Below are 15546 nucleotides of genomic sequence, written 5' to 3' on the forward strand. Positions count from 1 at the left end.
CAGCACCGCCTTAAACCCTGGCAAGGGAGGTGACAAGGTCAGAGGGCCTCGGAGGTGGCAGAGGCAGAGCCGGACGCCAGGCCCGGATCCAGTCTGAGCCCCCTGACGCTGCGGATCAGAGGGCGTGGGAAGAGCAAACGCCTCGGAAGAGAAGTCGAAGTGGGGACAAGTTCCCCCAGGATCACCAAGGGGCTGAGTGCTGTGGCTTTCCAGCCAAGCCAGGGAATAACAAACAAAACACTCACGTTTTAGAAATATAGACATATTTATTTTCCATTAGTAAAAAGTTCAATACTGATAAGGAAGATGCAAATTTGTCCTTTCATGCATTTGGGGAGCTTTAACCTGTTCACTGTCGTTTGCTTTCAGAGTTGAGCCCCTAGATTTCTGGGCTGACCCCCAGAACCTGGCCGGCCTTCTTGTTGGATTTTCCCCTTAACAGACCAATGGAATGTTCTAAGTAATTCTTAAAATTCTAAACCAAAGCTCAGCATTCATGGCCTGACCAAGCTGGAAAATGACTACTCTTGAACTGCCTGTTTTCGGCATCTCAGTATCTCAGTAGCCTTGCTGGAGGTACGTACACCAGAGGGCGTGCAAGCAAACATGGCTTTAAAATTTTAATCAAGAAATTTATCGTTTTTAAATGCAGACTGCAGAGCAGTTGTTGAAGTTATTTTTGTTGTTTTCCAAAATGAACAAGGTCCTAAAATGTCCGTTAAGAGCTACCTATAGATGTCCAATGCCTTATTAAACTATTACAGATTGAAAATGGAGACAAGAATTTTGTTATAGAAACACCCACTCCAGAAATGAGGACAGAGCGGCATTCAGTGCAAGGTGAGGCTTTTCATCGTATCCACAATTAACGAAAAGTCCACAGGGAACACCTTTGCACTCCTTAAGTGATCGTGATTACGTCACCACAAGCATGTCATTCACCCTTGCAGGGTGAAATCAAGTTCTATTTTACTGAAATTCCTTGGGCTTTTATTTTAGGACTCCATGAACAGAGAATGAACACCTGAATGAAAACTGGAAAATGTAGGTGTCATGACATTTATCTTTAGGAAAATAAACAGATGTTTAGTATCATCCAGACAACTGACCAATTTTTTCTCTGGATATCTGCTATCAAGGGAAGAGTCTTAAAAACTGTACACATGATAGTTTCACCAAATAGCTTAAAACGAAGCAACCACTCTTATGACATGACATTGGAACCAATAGCTTTATAAAGAAAATTTCCCTTGGGGCCTAAAAGACACCATCAAACTATATTTCTAGAGTTCTTTCAGAAAAGTTAGGACTATTAATTTGGGTTTTTTTTTTTTAATATATAATTACATTCTACATAGGTTTCGGTTGAAAAATGATCACTCTTGGATAAGAGGTGTTAATTAAAATTAAAAAGTGGCCCTCGTGACAGTTAGCAGTGGGGGCAGTAAAGAATTCCAGCAGATACTGTATGTTTCTTATTTACTAATCAGTAAACAGTGTCCAAGAATCATGGGTTTCCTAGGAATTAATTAGTTACCATTTTATTAGAGCAGATCCTTGGAATAATAAAAATGACAGCTTGTGAGGGATAAGTCTGAAACCTGAATGGCATTATCACATTTCATATTCACTCAAATAAAGGGCCCAACTTTACACCTTTCTGGGGAAACTTAACAGAATCATTTCCAAGAGTGTCATCAGCATCATTTTGTTTGATGTTTTAATATGAAGGACAAAACCCAGTAATTCCAAACTGGCTTTGGGAAACATCTCATGGAGGAGCAGTGTGAAACCATCACTACAAAGAAAAAGTTTAATAACATTAAAATGTCACAGTTATGTCGTGTCTCAGCAAACGGGCCATGGAATTACCTGAAAACATACGTTTAAAATCAGTGCCACAACAATGTTTGCTTGTAAAGAAAATTCCCAACCCTCTACCATTAGCCAAGGAGAAGGAATATGGTGACAAAGGAGCCTTAACTGTGTCACTCAAAATGCGAGACAGTGAAAATACTGCAGGTTTCTTTTTGAAAATAATTTAAGTCAGTTATAGTAAAACATGAAAAATGAACATAGTTTACAAAAAGAACAGGTCAAAATGTTCCACAGGAGTGACTCGAATGTATTCAAAACTAAATATCAAGTGAATAAATAAATTTAAACTAAAGATTATAAATGGCTAAGAATTAGTTTTCAACTGAGCTAAATAGTGTTTGAAAGTTTAAATGAACTCTTAATGCCTTTGTCAAACCTTTATTTAAAATTAGTCTAAAAGTAAAAAATTATAATTGTACTATTCTCAAAGATAGGTGTAATTTCTTCATGGGAAAATATCTAATTTATACTTTGTTACAAAAATATACAAAATACTACTTTTCACCTTCCTTCACTCAGTAAAAAACCCTTTTGGCTCAGTAATGTCAGCCAAGCTGGCCACTTAAGTTCAAATTATATCCATATTGCATCTTCTAGAGTCACACTTGATTTTAAGGCTCAGTATACAATTTCTTTCCAAACATAAAATTATCACAATTGCTTTTATGTAAGGATAACAGGATAAGAGTCTTTAAAAAAATATACAAGTGAGATAACCAGTTGTTGTGTTATTTTATCCCATTTCCCCCAATTATTAAAACAAAACAAAATCACTGAAACCATCTCCTACTTGTAATTATAGGCAGCATACAGTAAAAAAAAAAGTTTGCGCCCTTTCAATCAAGCAGAATAAATATGAATCTTTTGATTATCCATCATTAAAATTTTTTTAAACTATACTTCAGCTATTGAAAATATTATCTGACTTCAGGTGACAGAATAACTCTGTTGTGTTTTTTTTAATAAGGTGAAAAGGGATCAAATATCTAAGACCGTTTTCAATTAGCCATTCAGAATTGGCTTCTCTCCCCCCAACCTGTATTTTTAAAAATAACTTTAGCATAACTTTTGGCATTAACTTATATTTGCTCATCATAAAAACTGAAATAAACAGATGTGAAATTGATAAATTTTACAAAATATTTAACAGGAGGAAGAGGTATATCTTACAGAATTATTTGGCTATATCATAAGGCAATCTATGAGGACAGAATTTTTTCTATCGGAAATTCGACATAAGTAAAATTCTAAAACATGATAATTCTCCAGAAATCTGAAAGTCTGTTGGATACGGCAATACGATCATGCCATGCCGTCATTGAACTTCGATGAAAGCAGTCTAAATGAGAAAGGAACAAATTTGGTGCCTGCACCAACGTAGAATTTGTTCTGAAATTCCACCCTAAAAAAAAAAAAATTCCATGGATTAATGAAAGATTGTGAATAACATTTCCTATTTCTTAAAACATGTTTAAGTTAAAAACAAAACAAAACAAAACAGTCCTGGGGCTCCTGGCACTACTGCTTCCACTTAGACAGAACCCACGCTCACACGTCGGTGCTCAGACTGCGCTGCCGGCGCGTCAGGCCACCCCGACGCCGCACGCACACGGCAGGCAGAGCGCAGACCCTCTCCTCTCTCTACACCCTGGCAACCAGAAACGCAGACGAGGAATCCGGTACATGCTACAAACCTTTTAGAAACATGCATGGGGTATTTTATAGGATAAAGCAACGTCAAACCCAAAGTGAACGGAAAACATGAAATATACATAATTATTCGGGAAACATAAACTCGTTACTACTTATCAGTGAGAACAGTTCAGAAACAAAATACAATTGTAATTCGGGGGATCCGAATACGGGGCCCACTGCTGGGAAGGGAAGAACTAGCCCAATGAAGCCCTAGATTTCCGTCTGGGTTATATCCACGCAAATAGATGCATATTTGGGGAAGGACTTAGGTTTTTTAATAGTTCTAAAGCTAAATTTCGAGCTCACCAATGGAGGCGTATGGCGTGCAGAAATGCAGAAAGCCCTTCCATGATCAAAAGGATGAAAACTGTCAAAACTGCGAAGAGCGCGATGACCGGGAGCAGCAGGAGGACTCCGAAGGTCGTGTCCACCCGGAGGCCCACACGCATCAGCATGGCCCACAGGACGTCGGACAGCTCTGCAAAGGAACCGTCCGGCAGTCAGCTCCCGTCTGCACGCAGTGAGCTGCCTGAACTCGCGGCTGGACTGGGCTCCCTTCTGACAATGCTGAGTCACCGTCCACGAGAGAACACACCCCCCTCCATGACATGCGTGACCTGCTCGTGTAGGCGGTAACCAGCTCCCTGACCGTCTCAAACGCTAGGAGGAGCGGGCGTGCCGGGAAAACCAGGGCCTGCCTCCCGGTGGGAAATCCTGCCCCAAACTGCAGTGCGGCTGGCGCTGTGCCCAGCAGCCCGAGGCCAGGAAGGCGGAGCTGGGCGTCCAGCCCGGGCAGTATCGGACCTGACCGAGCATGCCTGTGTCAGCACCAGCCTGCTCCGGGCTGCCATCTCCTTCTCTGAGAAATGAAGGTGACAGACCCCAGGGTCCCCTCCAGCCATAAAATTCCAAACTTTTGGCTATGCTTATAAAAACATCAGTGTCATGTATTTTAAACAACCTCTGTCATTTGGGGGTTTTCACAAGTACAGGCAGTCTTTGCACGATAACACAGATAAAAATGACCGTGCAATTCAAGCCATCCAAAGCGGCCTTAATAATCAATGGAAAAAAGTTACAACTGTTCTGGGACCTTTCAAAATGATTGTCAAAACATTAAAAACACATAGCTGGTTATGAGTGCATAGGAAAATGAAAAAAAAAAGTAAATCTATTTTTAAAATGTCAGAAACGCTGAGTATGAAATTGCTTCTTCTGTTAGAAAAAAAAAAAAAAACTTTTTTAAAAACATTGCTCGCCTTCCTCTCGTGCAACTGGGGCAAGCCGGGCACCCTGACATAAGGCTGGCGTCTTTTCTCACACTCAGCCAACGGCTGCACCCTGCTCTAGGCTTGGACCAGCCGAGACGGTGCACGGTGTCCCTGCTCCTTCAGGGCCAGAACCGTCCCCTGGAGTTCCCGGGGCCTCGCTTCCTCTGGGGCGTTTGCGCCTCCGTCCTCACACTCCGTCCCCGTTCACGTGGACAGGCGTGCCCCGCATGGCCCCCCGGCTGCCGCCCCCGCGTCGGCTAGCCTCCATCGCCGCTCGCAGTCCGCAGCTCCCTCGCACTTGGCTGCACTTTCCCCTTTGTTGGCCAATTCCCTCGTTTGAGCATCCAATTTTACAAAACGTCGTGCGGGTTCATCACTGGCCCACAAGGAGGCGAGGCCGCCGTGCGCCTTGCTGTCTGTGACTTTGAAAGGAGTGAGTGACAGGCCACTGATCACGAAGCGCACGTGTGTTACTTATGTTGTGATCTGTGACCTAAAGAGCTCGCGGTGAAGCTTGTCCTTTATATTTATACTGTGGTAACTGAAATTCAAACCACGTTTTCGGGGAAATGGTGTTACTTAAATCGTGATTACTGAAATTCGTGCGTTATCGGAACTACGCAAAGAGCACTGTCTGTCATCAAAACTAGGCATCGGCATGGTTTTTAGGACTTGCGTGACACAAGTGGACAGTCGCAGTTAGTAAGACAGGGCTGAATAAAGCAACGACAAGAACGGTAACAGTAACGGCAGAGGGTGCCGGCGTCTGTGGCAGAGGCTCCCAGCCGTCCCCGTTCCCGAGGCCCCCGTACCTGGGTCCCTCACAGCACCTCCAGGCCAAAGGAACCACCCAGGAGACCCCGGCGCTGAGCGGTCACGTCTGGACGACCCCCAGGCCCAGCTCGCCCCGCCTCTGAAGGACGGCGCTGAGTCTGCCTCGCACATTGAGTGTCCCCGTGAGTCCGCGTGGTGCCGGGGGCGTCTCGGCAGAGTTTGGAAACCGCGGGCCGAGGCGAACACTTACGTGCGTGGGCCAGGCTCAGCGCCCAGAGCCGCAGGTACGATGCGGTGTTGGAGACGCAGCCCAGACAGTACTCGATGGAATGAATTACTTGGGTCATTAATATTTCCCCGAAATTAAACTGAGGGAGAGATGACAGGACACGGGTTAGACTCGGGATGTCACACGCGCACTCCCCACAAGGCGCGCGTCTGCCCTGCCCAGGACTGGCGAAAGCACTGGCTCCTGGGACAGTGGCAGGAAGACGCTGGGCTGGAGGGACACTGGGTCGCAGGTGTGGCCGGCCACGCGGCCCAGGGCCAGCCAGCCCGCCCGCCCCGGCCCAGCCCCTCGCACGGACGCCGAGGGCCGGACTAGGGTCGCAGGTGTGGCCGGCCACGCGGCCCAGGGCCGGCCAGCCCGCCCACCCCGGCCCAGCCCCTCGCACGGACGCCGAGGGGCCGGACTAGGACCGCAGGTGTGGCTGGCTCCGCGGCCCAGGGCCGGCCAGCCCGCCCACCCCGGCCTAGCCCCTCGCACGGACGCCGAGGGGCTGTTTGGAGGTTAAATGTGCTGAAGTAGCTGATTAGCAACACCATGTAAATTGCAGGTGTGCCCCGTTGTAACTGCGCATCTGTGTACACTGGTGCGTGCTCACTGCATAGAGGTCGATGTGCACAAAACCAACTCCACCTGTGTCTCAGATTTAAGTTCCACGCTGGGACCAACCTCGCTGTCCTGAGCGAGCGTGTCAGAACTTTCTAGTTGAGGCTTTTCCGTGCTCCCTAAAATGCAGCCGTAAGTCTTCCGGTTTGTTAATGGCCAGACAGGCGCGAGGATGGAGATAAAGATCAACCTGGTGACAGTACTGACTATAAGCAATCACCTGTCACGAGCCCACCGGGGGCACTGCACTCTTTGTCCCTTTGTCTTGTCAATCGTTAGTACCCGAGTTATGCTACCAAAAAGTCCCGTAACGGGTCTGCTGGCGGAGAGTCATCTGCGCAGAACTGCGGGGTCGTCCGTCTACTCCGACCTGGTCTTCCCGGGTAAACTGCGCCACAATAAACCCTGTTACAGCCTACGGAGGTGCCTGCTTCGTCTTTCGGTCTAAAGATACCCTCCCCTTATGATGGCCGCTGGGCCTTTGCCCACCCCAAGTCTTTGTTTTTTCCTAAGATTATCATTATTGGCCTTGTCTCCCTGAAACCCGGGCTACTTATGTGACATGTCGGCAGTACGTGAGAACATTACCTCTTCACACCTTACTTCTCTGCATCCGTCGTCCATTGGGGCATTTCCCTCTTCTACGTCGTGGCTTCCCAGCAAAGAAACTTCTTCCTCGCTGTCTCTCCTCACGAGCGTGTAACCACTCTGACGAGAGCCGAAACAGCGCAGTCAGCGCCTTGCAAACCGAAGGCTGTCACAGAACCAGAGCTACCCCTGCGTTTCTCGGCACGACTCTACGCCTCGGGGATAAAAGAGCCCTTTAACAAAAAACGAGTACTTCGTGCCCATCGAGGTAACTATCACTGAAGGGAAATAAGGAGACGACGGCAGGTGTCAGGTGTAGAGAGGCCGGAATGCTGAGCTCTATTGGTGCGGGGGGGAGGGGTCTGGCGGCTCCCCCTGAAACTACACGATCACTGTAGGAGCCAGCGAGGCCACCCTGGGGACGCGCCCGAAAGGACGGAAAGGACTCGAACTGAGAGCTACGTGCCCGCGTTCACGGCTGTGCCATTCACGGTCGCCAAAGGTGGAAACGACCCGGGGTCCACGTGGGGCGAACTGGCGAGCGAGACGAGGTGCGACGGAGCGTCAGTCGGCGTTAAGAACGAGGCGCCGACACCCGCCACGGCCCGCACGAGCCCGGAGGACGCGGCCCCGGGGAAGGCGCCGGTCACGGAAGGACACGCAGTGTGAATCTGCTTCCATGAGGGACCCAGGGCCGTCACGTTCGGCAGTTCAGAGAGAGAGTGGTGGTCGCCAGGGGCTGGGGACGGGGGGTGGGCAGTGAGGGCTTCCCGGGGACCATTTTAGCGGGGAAGGTCAGCGCCGTGGAGCCGGACGGTGCTGACGGTTGTGCGGCAATGTGAACGCACTGAAAGCTTCTCACTGGGCACTTAAAAATGGTAAAGGTGGAGAAGTCACATTACAGATCTTTACCACAAAAAAAAAAATTAGATAAAATGACAAACCAGACACACAAATGAATAGTTTGGAAAGAAATTTAACAAAATGGCAACACGGGGTTATAACTGAGTGGCAGAACTTAAGGGCACTATTTTCTAGGTTTTCCACATTTCCTATAATTTAGTTCAATAATTTAAACGTAAACTTAAAAACTTTAAAGAAACAAAATCGAGAGGCAAGAATAAGAAAAAACGCTCCAACTGTGACAAGCCGCAGTGAAGGGTTTAGGTCGAACTCCTAAAGGCGTGCCTGTGACAGCAGGCCCTGCCTCCCCCCACCCTCACTCCCGACCCCCAGTCCTCCAACCCCCACCCCACGCAGCGGGCTCCCCGTGGTAAGTCCTAAAGAGAGGGCGCCTCGGCTTTGAGCGAGGCGGGCCTCTGAAGGGCGTCTCCTTTACCAATCCCGGCACGATGCGAGCGGCCCATGCCCGCCACCCCCGGGCGCGCCCGGCTCACTCACCCGGCTCACCCCTAAGCAGCTGCGCCCGTTGTGCAGCCACAGCAAAAAGAGGGGCCTCCCCAGGAAGAGCACGGGCACGGACAGCGCCGTGACCGCCAGCAGCAGCCTCTGGACGTGCTCCTGTCGGGGAGGAAGGGGCGGCCGATGAGGACGGAAAGGCTCGTCACCGTCGTCCGCCCGCTGCATTAAATTAGCGAAAATCAAGTGCAGTTGTTAACGAGGAACATAAAGGAAACGCAAACCAAATTCATTTGCCGCGGGACCTCTCCCTTCCTTTTCCTGCGCTCGCAGATGAATTCTAGAGCTGACGACTGGCACCAGGGAGCGTGGCAAGGTATCACTTTAGGAAGAAATTTGTCTAAAGAGTCAAACTCTAGCTGACAATTTTCTGAAAAGGCTGTAACTGGGAAAATACAAACAGAAACTATACGCTTTTTTATATTCTTGATTCTCTTGTTTTATTTTTAAATTACAAGGACTATCTGAGGAATGCAAGCATGTAGTAAGCGCATTTACCTCTATGCGTGAATAATACTGAAATAGCATTGAGAACAAAACTAAAAACCTTTTCTTAAAAGGGAGTTTTGCAGTCACTTAAAAATACATCAAGGGCAGCAGATCTGCGCCCACACAGCCCTGCAGTTCGCATGGTTTTAACAGATCTGGAGGTGGTTGCTGACCTGTCCACTGCTCGTCCCTCTCGGTGGCCCTCCCCACACTACACACAGGTCCCCACGCCCGGCCAGTATCAGGTGGTCATATCTGGGTCTTAGGTCTCAGACCGCACCGCCAACACGGTTCACCCCTGAAATGCCGACAGGCGTGGGGGCCGCAGGCTCAGCCAAGCAGAGGTCACAGGCTGAGCGCTCAGGCGGATGGGGCTGACAGCCGGGCCCCGCTGGCAGCTAAGCGACCTGGCCGCCGGACTGCCACCACCTGCCTCGGGGGCTGGTGTGAGAATTAAGAAAGCGATGGCGGAAAGCATGTTTCCGGCGCGCGGCAGGTGCCCGATAAAGGCGGCTCCCGTCCCCGATCTCCCTGGCCGCGGCACCTTCTGTGCTTACGGATCGGTGCCATTCGTCGTTCTACAAAGGTTCAGTAACGATAAAACACAGTTTTTAAAAATCCTGAACAGGGAACACGTGAAAAAGAGGAAAACACACTAAGCGCGAGCAGGACACACGCGTGCAGCTCGCAGCAAAGCCACAGCGAGGCAGGCGGGGCTCCGAGCCCGACCTACAGCTCCGGCAGTCGGCGGAAGGCGAGACGCAAACCCGAATGTCCCACCTGCACGGTCAACAAGATTTACAAACGAAAACGCAAACGCGGCTCAGGGGACGCAGCCTCTGACGGCGACCGAGGATCCCCCGTCCCACGGACACTGCAGTGTGACCCGCGAGGCCTCCACTGCCGTCCCGCACGCGGGCGCTGTGGCGCTCAGCAAACGACGCACGTGTGAACACGCACCGAGCGTCTGGTAGGGCCAGGCACTTTCTAGCTCTACGCTACGAACTGGGTCCTACTTTTATTCCTATTTTACAGATGAGGAAACTGAGGCACGGAGCAGTCAAGCTATGCGTTCGAAGTTCCGCTTGGAGGGAGTGTCGGAGCCGGATGGCAGGCAGGGCAGGCGGCCCTCAGAGGCCACACGGCAGACGCAGTGGCATCGCACAAACGCGCTACTATAGAAAAGCCACTTGGGGAGGGGACAGGTGTGCTACACTGCAGGTGTCGGTTCTCTGACGACCTGGAAAGACAGGAGGACTAGGAAGCCCTCGGGAGCCTTCCAGGAACACACTGCCTTCCCGCCGATCTTCGCAGCCACTGAGTGGCAGCGGGTCTGGGTTATGTCGCCTGACCAGAGTCCCCAGGACAGCGGCCAGAGCAGGACGGCGTCCCCCCGTGATGACACAGAGAAACAGGAGGCGCGGGGTGCCCGCGAGGCCTGGGGAAACGCGCCTCGGTCGCTCTACCGTCAAAACAAGCTCTTGGGAGGACTGCGGGGACGCCCCGAGGCAAGAACAGAGGCGCCTACCTGGCCCACGTACAGACCGCTCGTCTCACTGGCCGGGAATAAGAACATGTTGATGAACTCGATCAGGATGCTGGGAGCGACTCTGGAGGTCTTTGCGGAGTACACCAGCCACTTGTAGATGATCATGAATATCAGGTACCCGAACATGCAGAGCATGAAGAGCAGCTCCGGGATGGATACCAAGTAAATGTTGAACTTCTTCCTGAAATGCCTAGAAGAAAAAGTCCCCGATCAACCCACAAACAAGGCTGGACGAAGATGCGAAGTAAAGTCTTTGCGCAAAGCCTCTCAGCGTAAAATCGTTCACCTCGCGGTTCGCGCTAGGGACTCGGACGCATCCGTGCGGGGTGGGAGGACCGTAGAAGCGGCTTGCGTTTCGCAGCCAGATCCAGTTCGAGAAAAGAGATGCACCTTTTTAATACACTGGCTCTAATAAACAAACGGGAAGCTTGCTAATTGTTTTTTAAAAAAAGAGTATGACAAAAATCACTCTGGCGATGAACATGAATTTCCACGTTGCCTGACTCCCTCACTTGAATGTGAGGGCAAAACCCCTTCCCTGTCCTCCTCACTGCCCGAGCCCCAGTGCTGAAAACAGTGCCCGGCACATACTGTGTGCTCGATAAATACCTGCTGAGCGAATGGATCGTGAAACTGCCAAAAACCTGTGTTGTCAAAGCAGAATCGTATCAGAGAACATGCCACCATGTCGGCTGCCTCTTGCCTACACAGTCTACTATCGGGAAGCAAAGTTTAAGAAATACCAAAACTGGCTGAGAAATATTGCTTAAAAAAAAGCTATACTTACAAGTGGTTAAATATTCCCAGAACGACTCCAAAAGTCATGTGAATAACTCCTAAAATCACAGACATTTTCATTTTGAAAGAGTTTAGAAAAGTGAGGCGATTTGTGGCCAAGTTCCAAATCTGAAGAGAAAACAAAAACAAGAAATCTTTAACTTCCTTCAGCAGCCCCTAGAGAAAGTTCCTATCTGACCTCGAGAGGCGGCTGTAAATTTACAAAGAAAGCAATGTGCAGACTTTCTTCTTGATGCTTCTACCTGACAACTACTATTCTTAAACCAGGGCCATGACTGTCACAAAACCACCCCATCTCTAATGTAAAGTTCCAAGAATACCAGCATCGTGTTTGGGGACACACGCCCAGGGAGGGATACTAAAAAGCAAAAGCAAGAGGAAGAGCCACACGACACTCAGGAGAGCGGGAAGTCCCCGTGGGGACAGCTGGACGGGGAGCTGGCGGGTGCCGGAGCCTCCGACCTGGACGGGGACACACGAGGGCACGTGTTATCACTCCGCGTACACGTTTCACACACTCTCTCGTAAGCACGTTTTATAACAGTTTAGCAGGAGGACGGCAAAGGGTCACCGGTGCGGAGGACCACGCCCAGAGCCGGCCCCACGGCCCGGGCCAAACCCCCGGGCGGCCCCAACCCCGAGGCCACTCCAGTCTCCGTCCACTGACTGTTTCTCTTCGTCTTTGAAAAAACAATTCCCACAGCTCCCCTTCAGGGGGATTAAGCAAAGGGAACCGGAGCTACTGGGACAGAAAGACTCGTTGTAAGTGAGAACAGGGTTTTAGAATGAGGAATTTAGGGCTGGGAATTGGCAAAAGGGAGTCCAGTCAACTTACTGATTTGGACACATGGGAAAAGCCTGTGAACAGCGGCCACCATGGGCAAGTGAGTGAGGAGAGGGGCAGGGAGAGAAAGAAGGCAGAAGATGCAGAAAAACGGACACCGGCCAAGGGTAAAACACGCAAAAATGCACAACGTGAAACTCTATCTTTGAACATTAGGTTAAAATTAAAAGGCTGAGTACAGAACTACCTTTTGGGTAAAACGGGGAGAATGGGAACACGTGTTTACTAATGTATATCATAACGGAAGCGGAGGAGACACAAGTCACCACAGCAGAGGCTCCGGGGTGGGGAGAGGCCGGGTGAGTGAGCGAGGACAGGGTGCGAGGAGACGGTCTGAGGACCCTGGGCTTCCACACGGGGACGGTGCGCGCACGGACCTACTTCTGAGCAGCGCGAGCAGAACGCCGATTCTTAGATCGAATGCAAGCGCGTGACAGTTAAACCGGGCAGCGCCCCAGAGGAGCCCGAGGCGGAGGCGGGGGGCGGGGGGTGCGTGCACTCACGGGGTCGATGCCGAGAGGGTAAGGGCCTCGGAACACGCCGGGCACGCTCGGGTCCAGCTGCAAGACCCTGCTGTGTCTGACGACGCTGTCACTGCAACGGGGAGCAGAGCGGGAGGGCTACGTGACGGGGCGGAAGGGGCCGGCAACAACGCTCGTCCTGCCTTCAAACAGCGGAGCGGGACACTTACTTCCAAAGCACCATCTTCTGCTGCTCCGCCGGGGAGTGGCTGGAGCTGTACATGGCGGACACGTTCCACCCCGAGCCGAACAGGTTGACGGACTTGGAGAAGCAGTCGTTGTAGATGAGGCCCGTGTACACCGAGAACAGCCCCATCAGCAGCAGGATGTACCGGCCGTGGAAAAACATCCGCATGATCTGCGGAAAGCGGTGGGGCCAGCAGAACAGGGTCACGGGCTGGCGCGGGCACGGTCTCGCCCACTCCCATCAGGGCCGGTGTCACGGGTGTCCCCGTCACAGAGATGACAGACCCACGCCCCCCACGTCCCAGCCGAGTGGGTCACGGTTATCGCCAAACACTAACAATTGAGAAACGCCTCTTTTTCGGTCGAACGGGAGATGATCACTACCAATGCGACCCAACCAGATAAGACGAACTGGACCGTTTGTATTTTTACCTCTTGTGACTGATTTAGTCTGGGATGGTTTTCATTCAACACCAACAGGAGGGCAAACAAGAACATCACGAAGCCATGGCCGAAGTCCCCGAACATCACGGCGAACAGGAAGGGGAAGGTGATGATGGTGAAGAGAGCTGCGGGGAAGGCGGGGACCGCCGGCTCAGCGAAGGCAGAGCAGGCCGTTGACCCGCACTCCCGAGGGCGGACCGGCGGGCTGACGACGCCGTCCCCGAACGCGGCGACGGAGCGGCAGCAGCGAGCCCGTCTCCCCAGCAGCTCCGCACCCTCGGACCCGCGCCCTCGGGCTTCCCACCTGGGTTCACTTCCCTGTAGCTGCCGACTCCGTAGGCGTCCACGATGTTCTGGAACCCCTCGGTGAACTTGTTGGTGCGGATGAGGGTCGGGGGTGTTTCTTTTGTTGGGATGGTGTTCATAAACGAGGGGATTGTCGCACCGCTCTCTCTCTTTCATAAAACAGAGAAAAACGTTACTACCCTGGGGCTCTTGCAACAAAGACCGGTGGCCTGCCATAGCCCGTGTGCGGCTGCGAGGGGAAGTGCCGGCCACCGCCCAGGAGGGTCGACTGCAGCAGGAACTGGGGAGGCGTCGGCGGGGGGGGGGGGGGGGCTGTGGTCCTGCAGAGGGCGGCCGTGGCGAGGCTCGGCAGGAGGGAACATGCACGAGGAGCTAGGGATGGCAGGTGTGTGTGGACGCAGGTGGTCCCAGGAGCACCAACGTGAAACCAAAGTTCAGCATTTTCTCTCTTAAAAGTGTTCAAGAGGAAATAAAGATAGAGCTGTTCAGAGTAAATTACAGACAGCTCTAATGTTACCTAATAAAACCACAAAACGGATAAGAGTAAACGAAAATTCAATACTTCAGTGTTTACGGTTCTTCTAAAATACATTAGATTCAATTGTAATGGGGGAAAAAAACCTTTTTAGATAAATAAAATAGAAAAGGTTATTAGCAGAACAGTAGATTTTCCAGTCAAATTATATTTCTTAAAACACACACAAATAAAGGGATTCTGAGAAAGTCCCCAGCGATGGCATAGGTTGGAATCTCCCCTGAACCCCCTCGAGGGCAACTTGATAGCAAAACCAAAAGCCACGGGCAACATTTATAACAGAACTACGACCCCACGGACCGCAAAGCACCAAGGTGTGGGGACGAACCACTGAACGCTACGCGACCTGCACAATGACCGCCTCTGGACCAGAGGAAGTAAAGCGAGCAACGCGGCATCGGAGAGGCCCGCGGGGAGAGGCCCGCGGGGAGAGGCCCGCGGCAGCCAGAGGGCGTCCCGGGCACAGCACGGCGGCCGGCCCACGACCGGCTGAGCCCGGGAAGGGTCTCGTCCAGCCCGAGCGCGGCAAGTGCAGGGGGTCCAGCAGCGGTGAGGGGTGAAGGGGCCGCAGCAAAGACTGCAAAGGTTGCACACGCACACACACGTGCACACACACGCATACACACGTGCACATACACACACACGTGCACACACACGCACACACACGTGCACATACACACACACGCGTGCACACACACGCAAACACACACTCAAAAGGCTCTTAAACATCAAATATATGGCAAGTGAAGAAAATTTACCTTTGGGGGGTGAACACGCGATACAACATACCCATGACGTATTATTGCACTGCACACTTAAAACCTACATAATTTTATCAACCAGTGTCACCCCATTTATTTATTAAACTAAAAAAATAAAAAATAAAAATAGTTTTTTCAAAGGTTCCTAAACAAAGACACCCCCCTCACTCGTGACAAGAAACGCAGCAGCTGGTGCCACGTGCCAGGCCCAGTCCAGGGACCGCGTCACGGACGCATGCGCCTGTGCCCACCCCGCCGCTCACAGGAGCGCGCGGGAACGGGGCCACGCCGGCCCTCCTCCGCCACCACGGGTCAGGGGCGTCAGCCCGGAGCCCGCCCCGGCTGGAACCCTGGGCCCCCTGCGGCCTTACCGAGCCGTCCTGGAGCGCACGCCGCAGGCCCGGCAGGTCGGCCTCGGGGCACCAGACCTCGGCGATGAGGCACTTGTTGGTGACGTCGAAGCTGCACAGGTTCAGCATGTGGTAAATGGCCTTCATCTTCTTCACCTGGACGGCGCGCGCGTAGACCGACTCGGCGGCCTTGCACAGCACCTGCCGCAGATAGTCCTCGGTCTTGTGCAGCACCTGGCAAGGACA

At 51.5% G+C, this 15546-nt stretch overlaps 1 protein-coding gene across 3 annotated transcripts in view; it reads right to left on the reverse strand.

Annotated features, from left to right (window-relative positions):
- Nucleotides 1–246: 246 nt before the first annotated feature.
- The window catches only part of ATP6V0A2 (ATPase H+ transporting V0 subunit a2), a 29352-nt gene continuing 14052 nt past the window's right edge, over nucleotides 247–15546 (reverse strand). For all 3 annotated transcript variants that reach the window (XM_016133951.2, XM_036220945.1, XM_016133950.2), the window contains exons 9-20: nucleotides 15322–15534; nucleotides 13653–13803; nucleotides 13337–13473; nucleotides 12889–13076; nucleotides 12701–12791; nucleotides 11343–11461; nucleotides 10535–10745; nucleotides 8500–8619; nucleotides 7099–7218; nucleotides 5869–5986; nucleotides 3880–4051; nucleotides 247–3280 (exon numbers count right to left, since the gene is read on the reverse strand). In XM_016133951.2, the coding sequence (XP_015989437.2) occupies nucleotides 3181–3280; nucleotides 3880–4051; nucleotides 5869–5986; nucleotides 7099–7218; nucleotides 8500–8619; nucleotides 10535–10745; nucleotides 11343–11461; nucleotides 12701–12791; nucleotides 12889–13076; nucleotides 13337–13473; nucleotides 13653–13803; nucleotides 15322–15534 (1740 nt within the window). In that variant the 3' untranslated portion in view covers nucleotides 247–3180. The remainder of the gene's footprint in view (nucleotides 3281–3879; nucleotides 4052–5868; nucleotides 5987–7098; nucleotides 7219–8499; nucleotides 8620–10534; nucleotides 10746–11342; nucleotides 11462–12700; nucleotides 12792–12888; nucleotides 13077–13336; nucleotides 13474–13652; nucleotides 13804–15321; nucleotides 15535–15546) is intronic.

Source organism: Rousettus aegyptiacus, unplaced genomic scaffold (genome assembly GCF_014176215.1).
Source record: "Rousettus aegyptiacus isolate mRouAeg1 unplaced genomic scaffold, mRouAeg1.p scaffold_m13_p_5, whole genome shotgun sequence".
Lineage (NCBI taxonomy): Eukaryota > Metazoa > Chordata > Mammalia > Chiroptera > Pteropodidae > Rousettus > Rousettus aegyptiacus.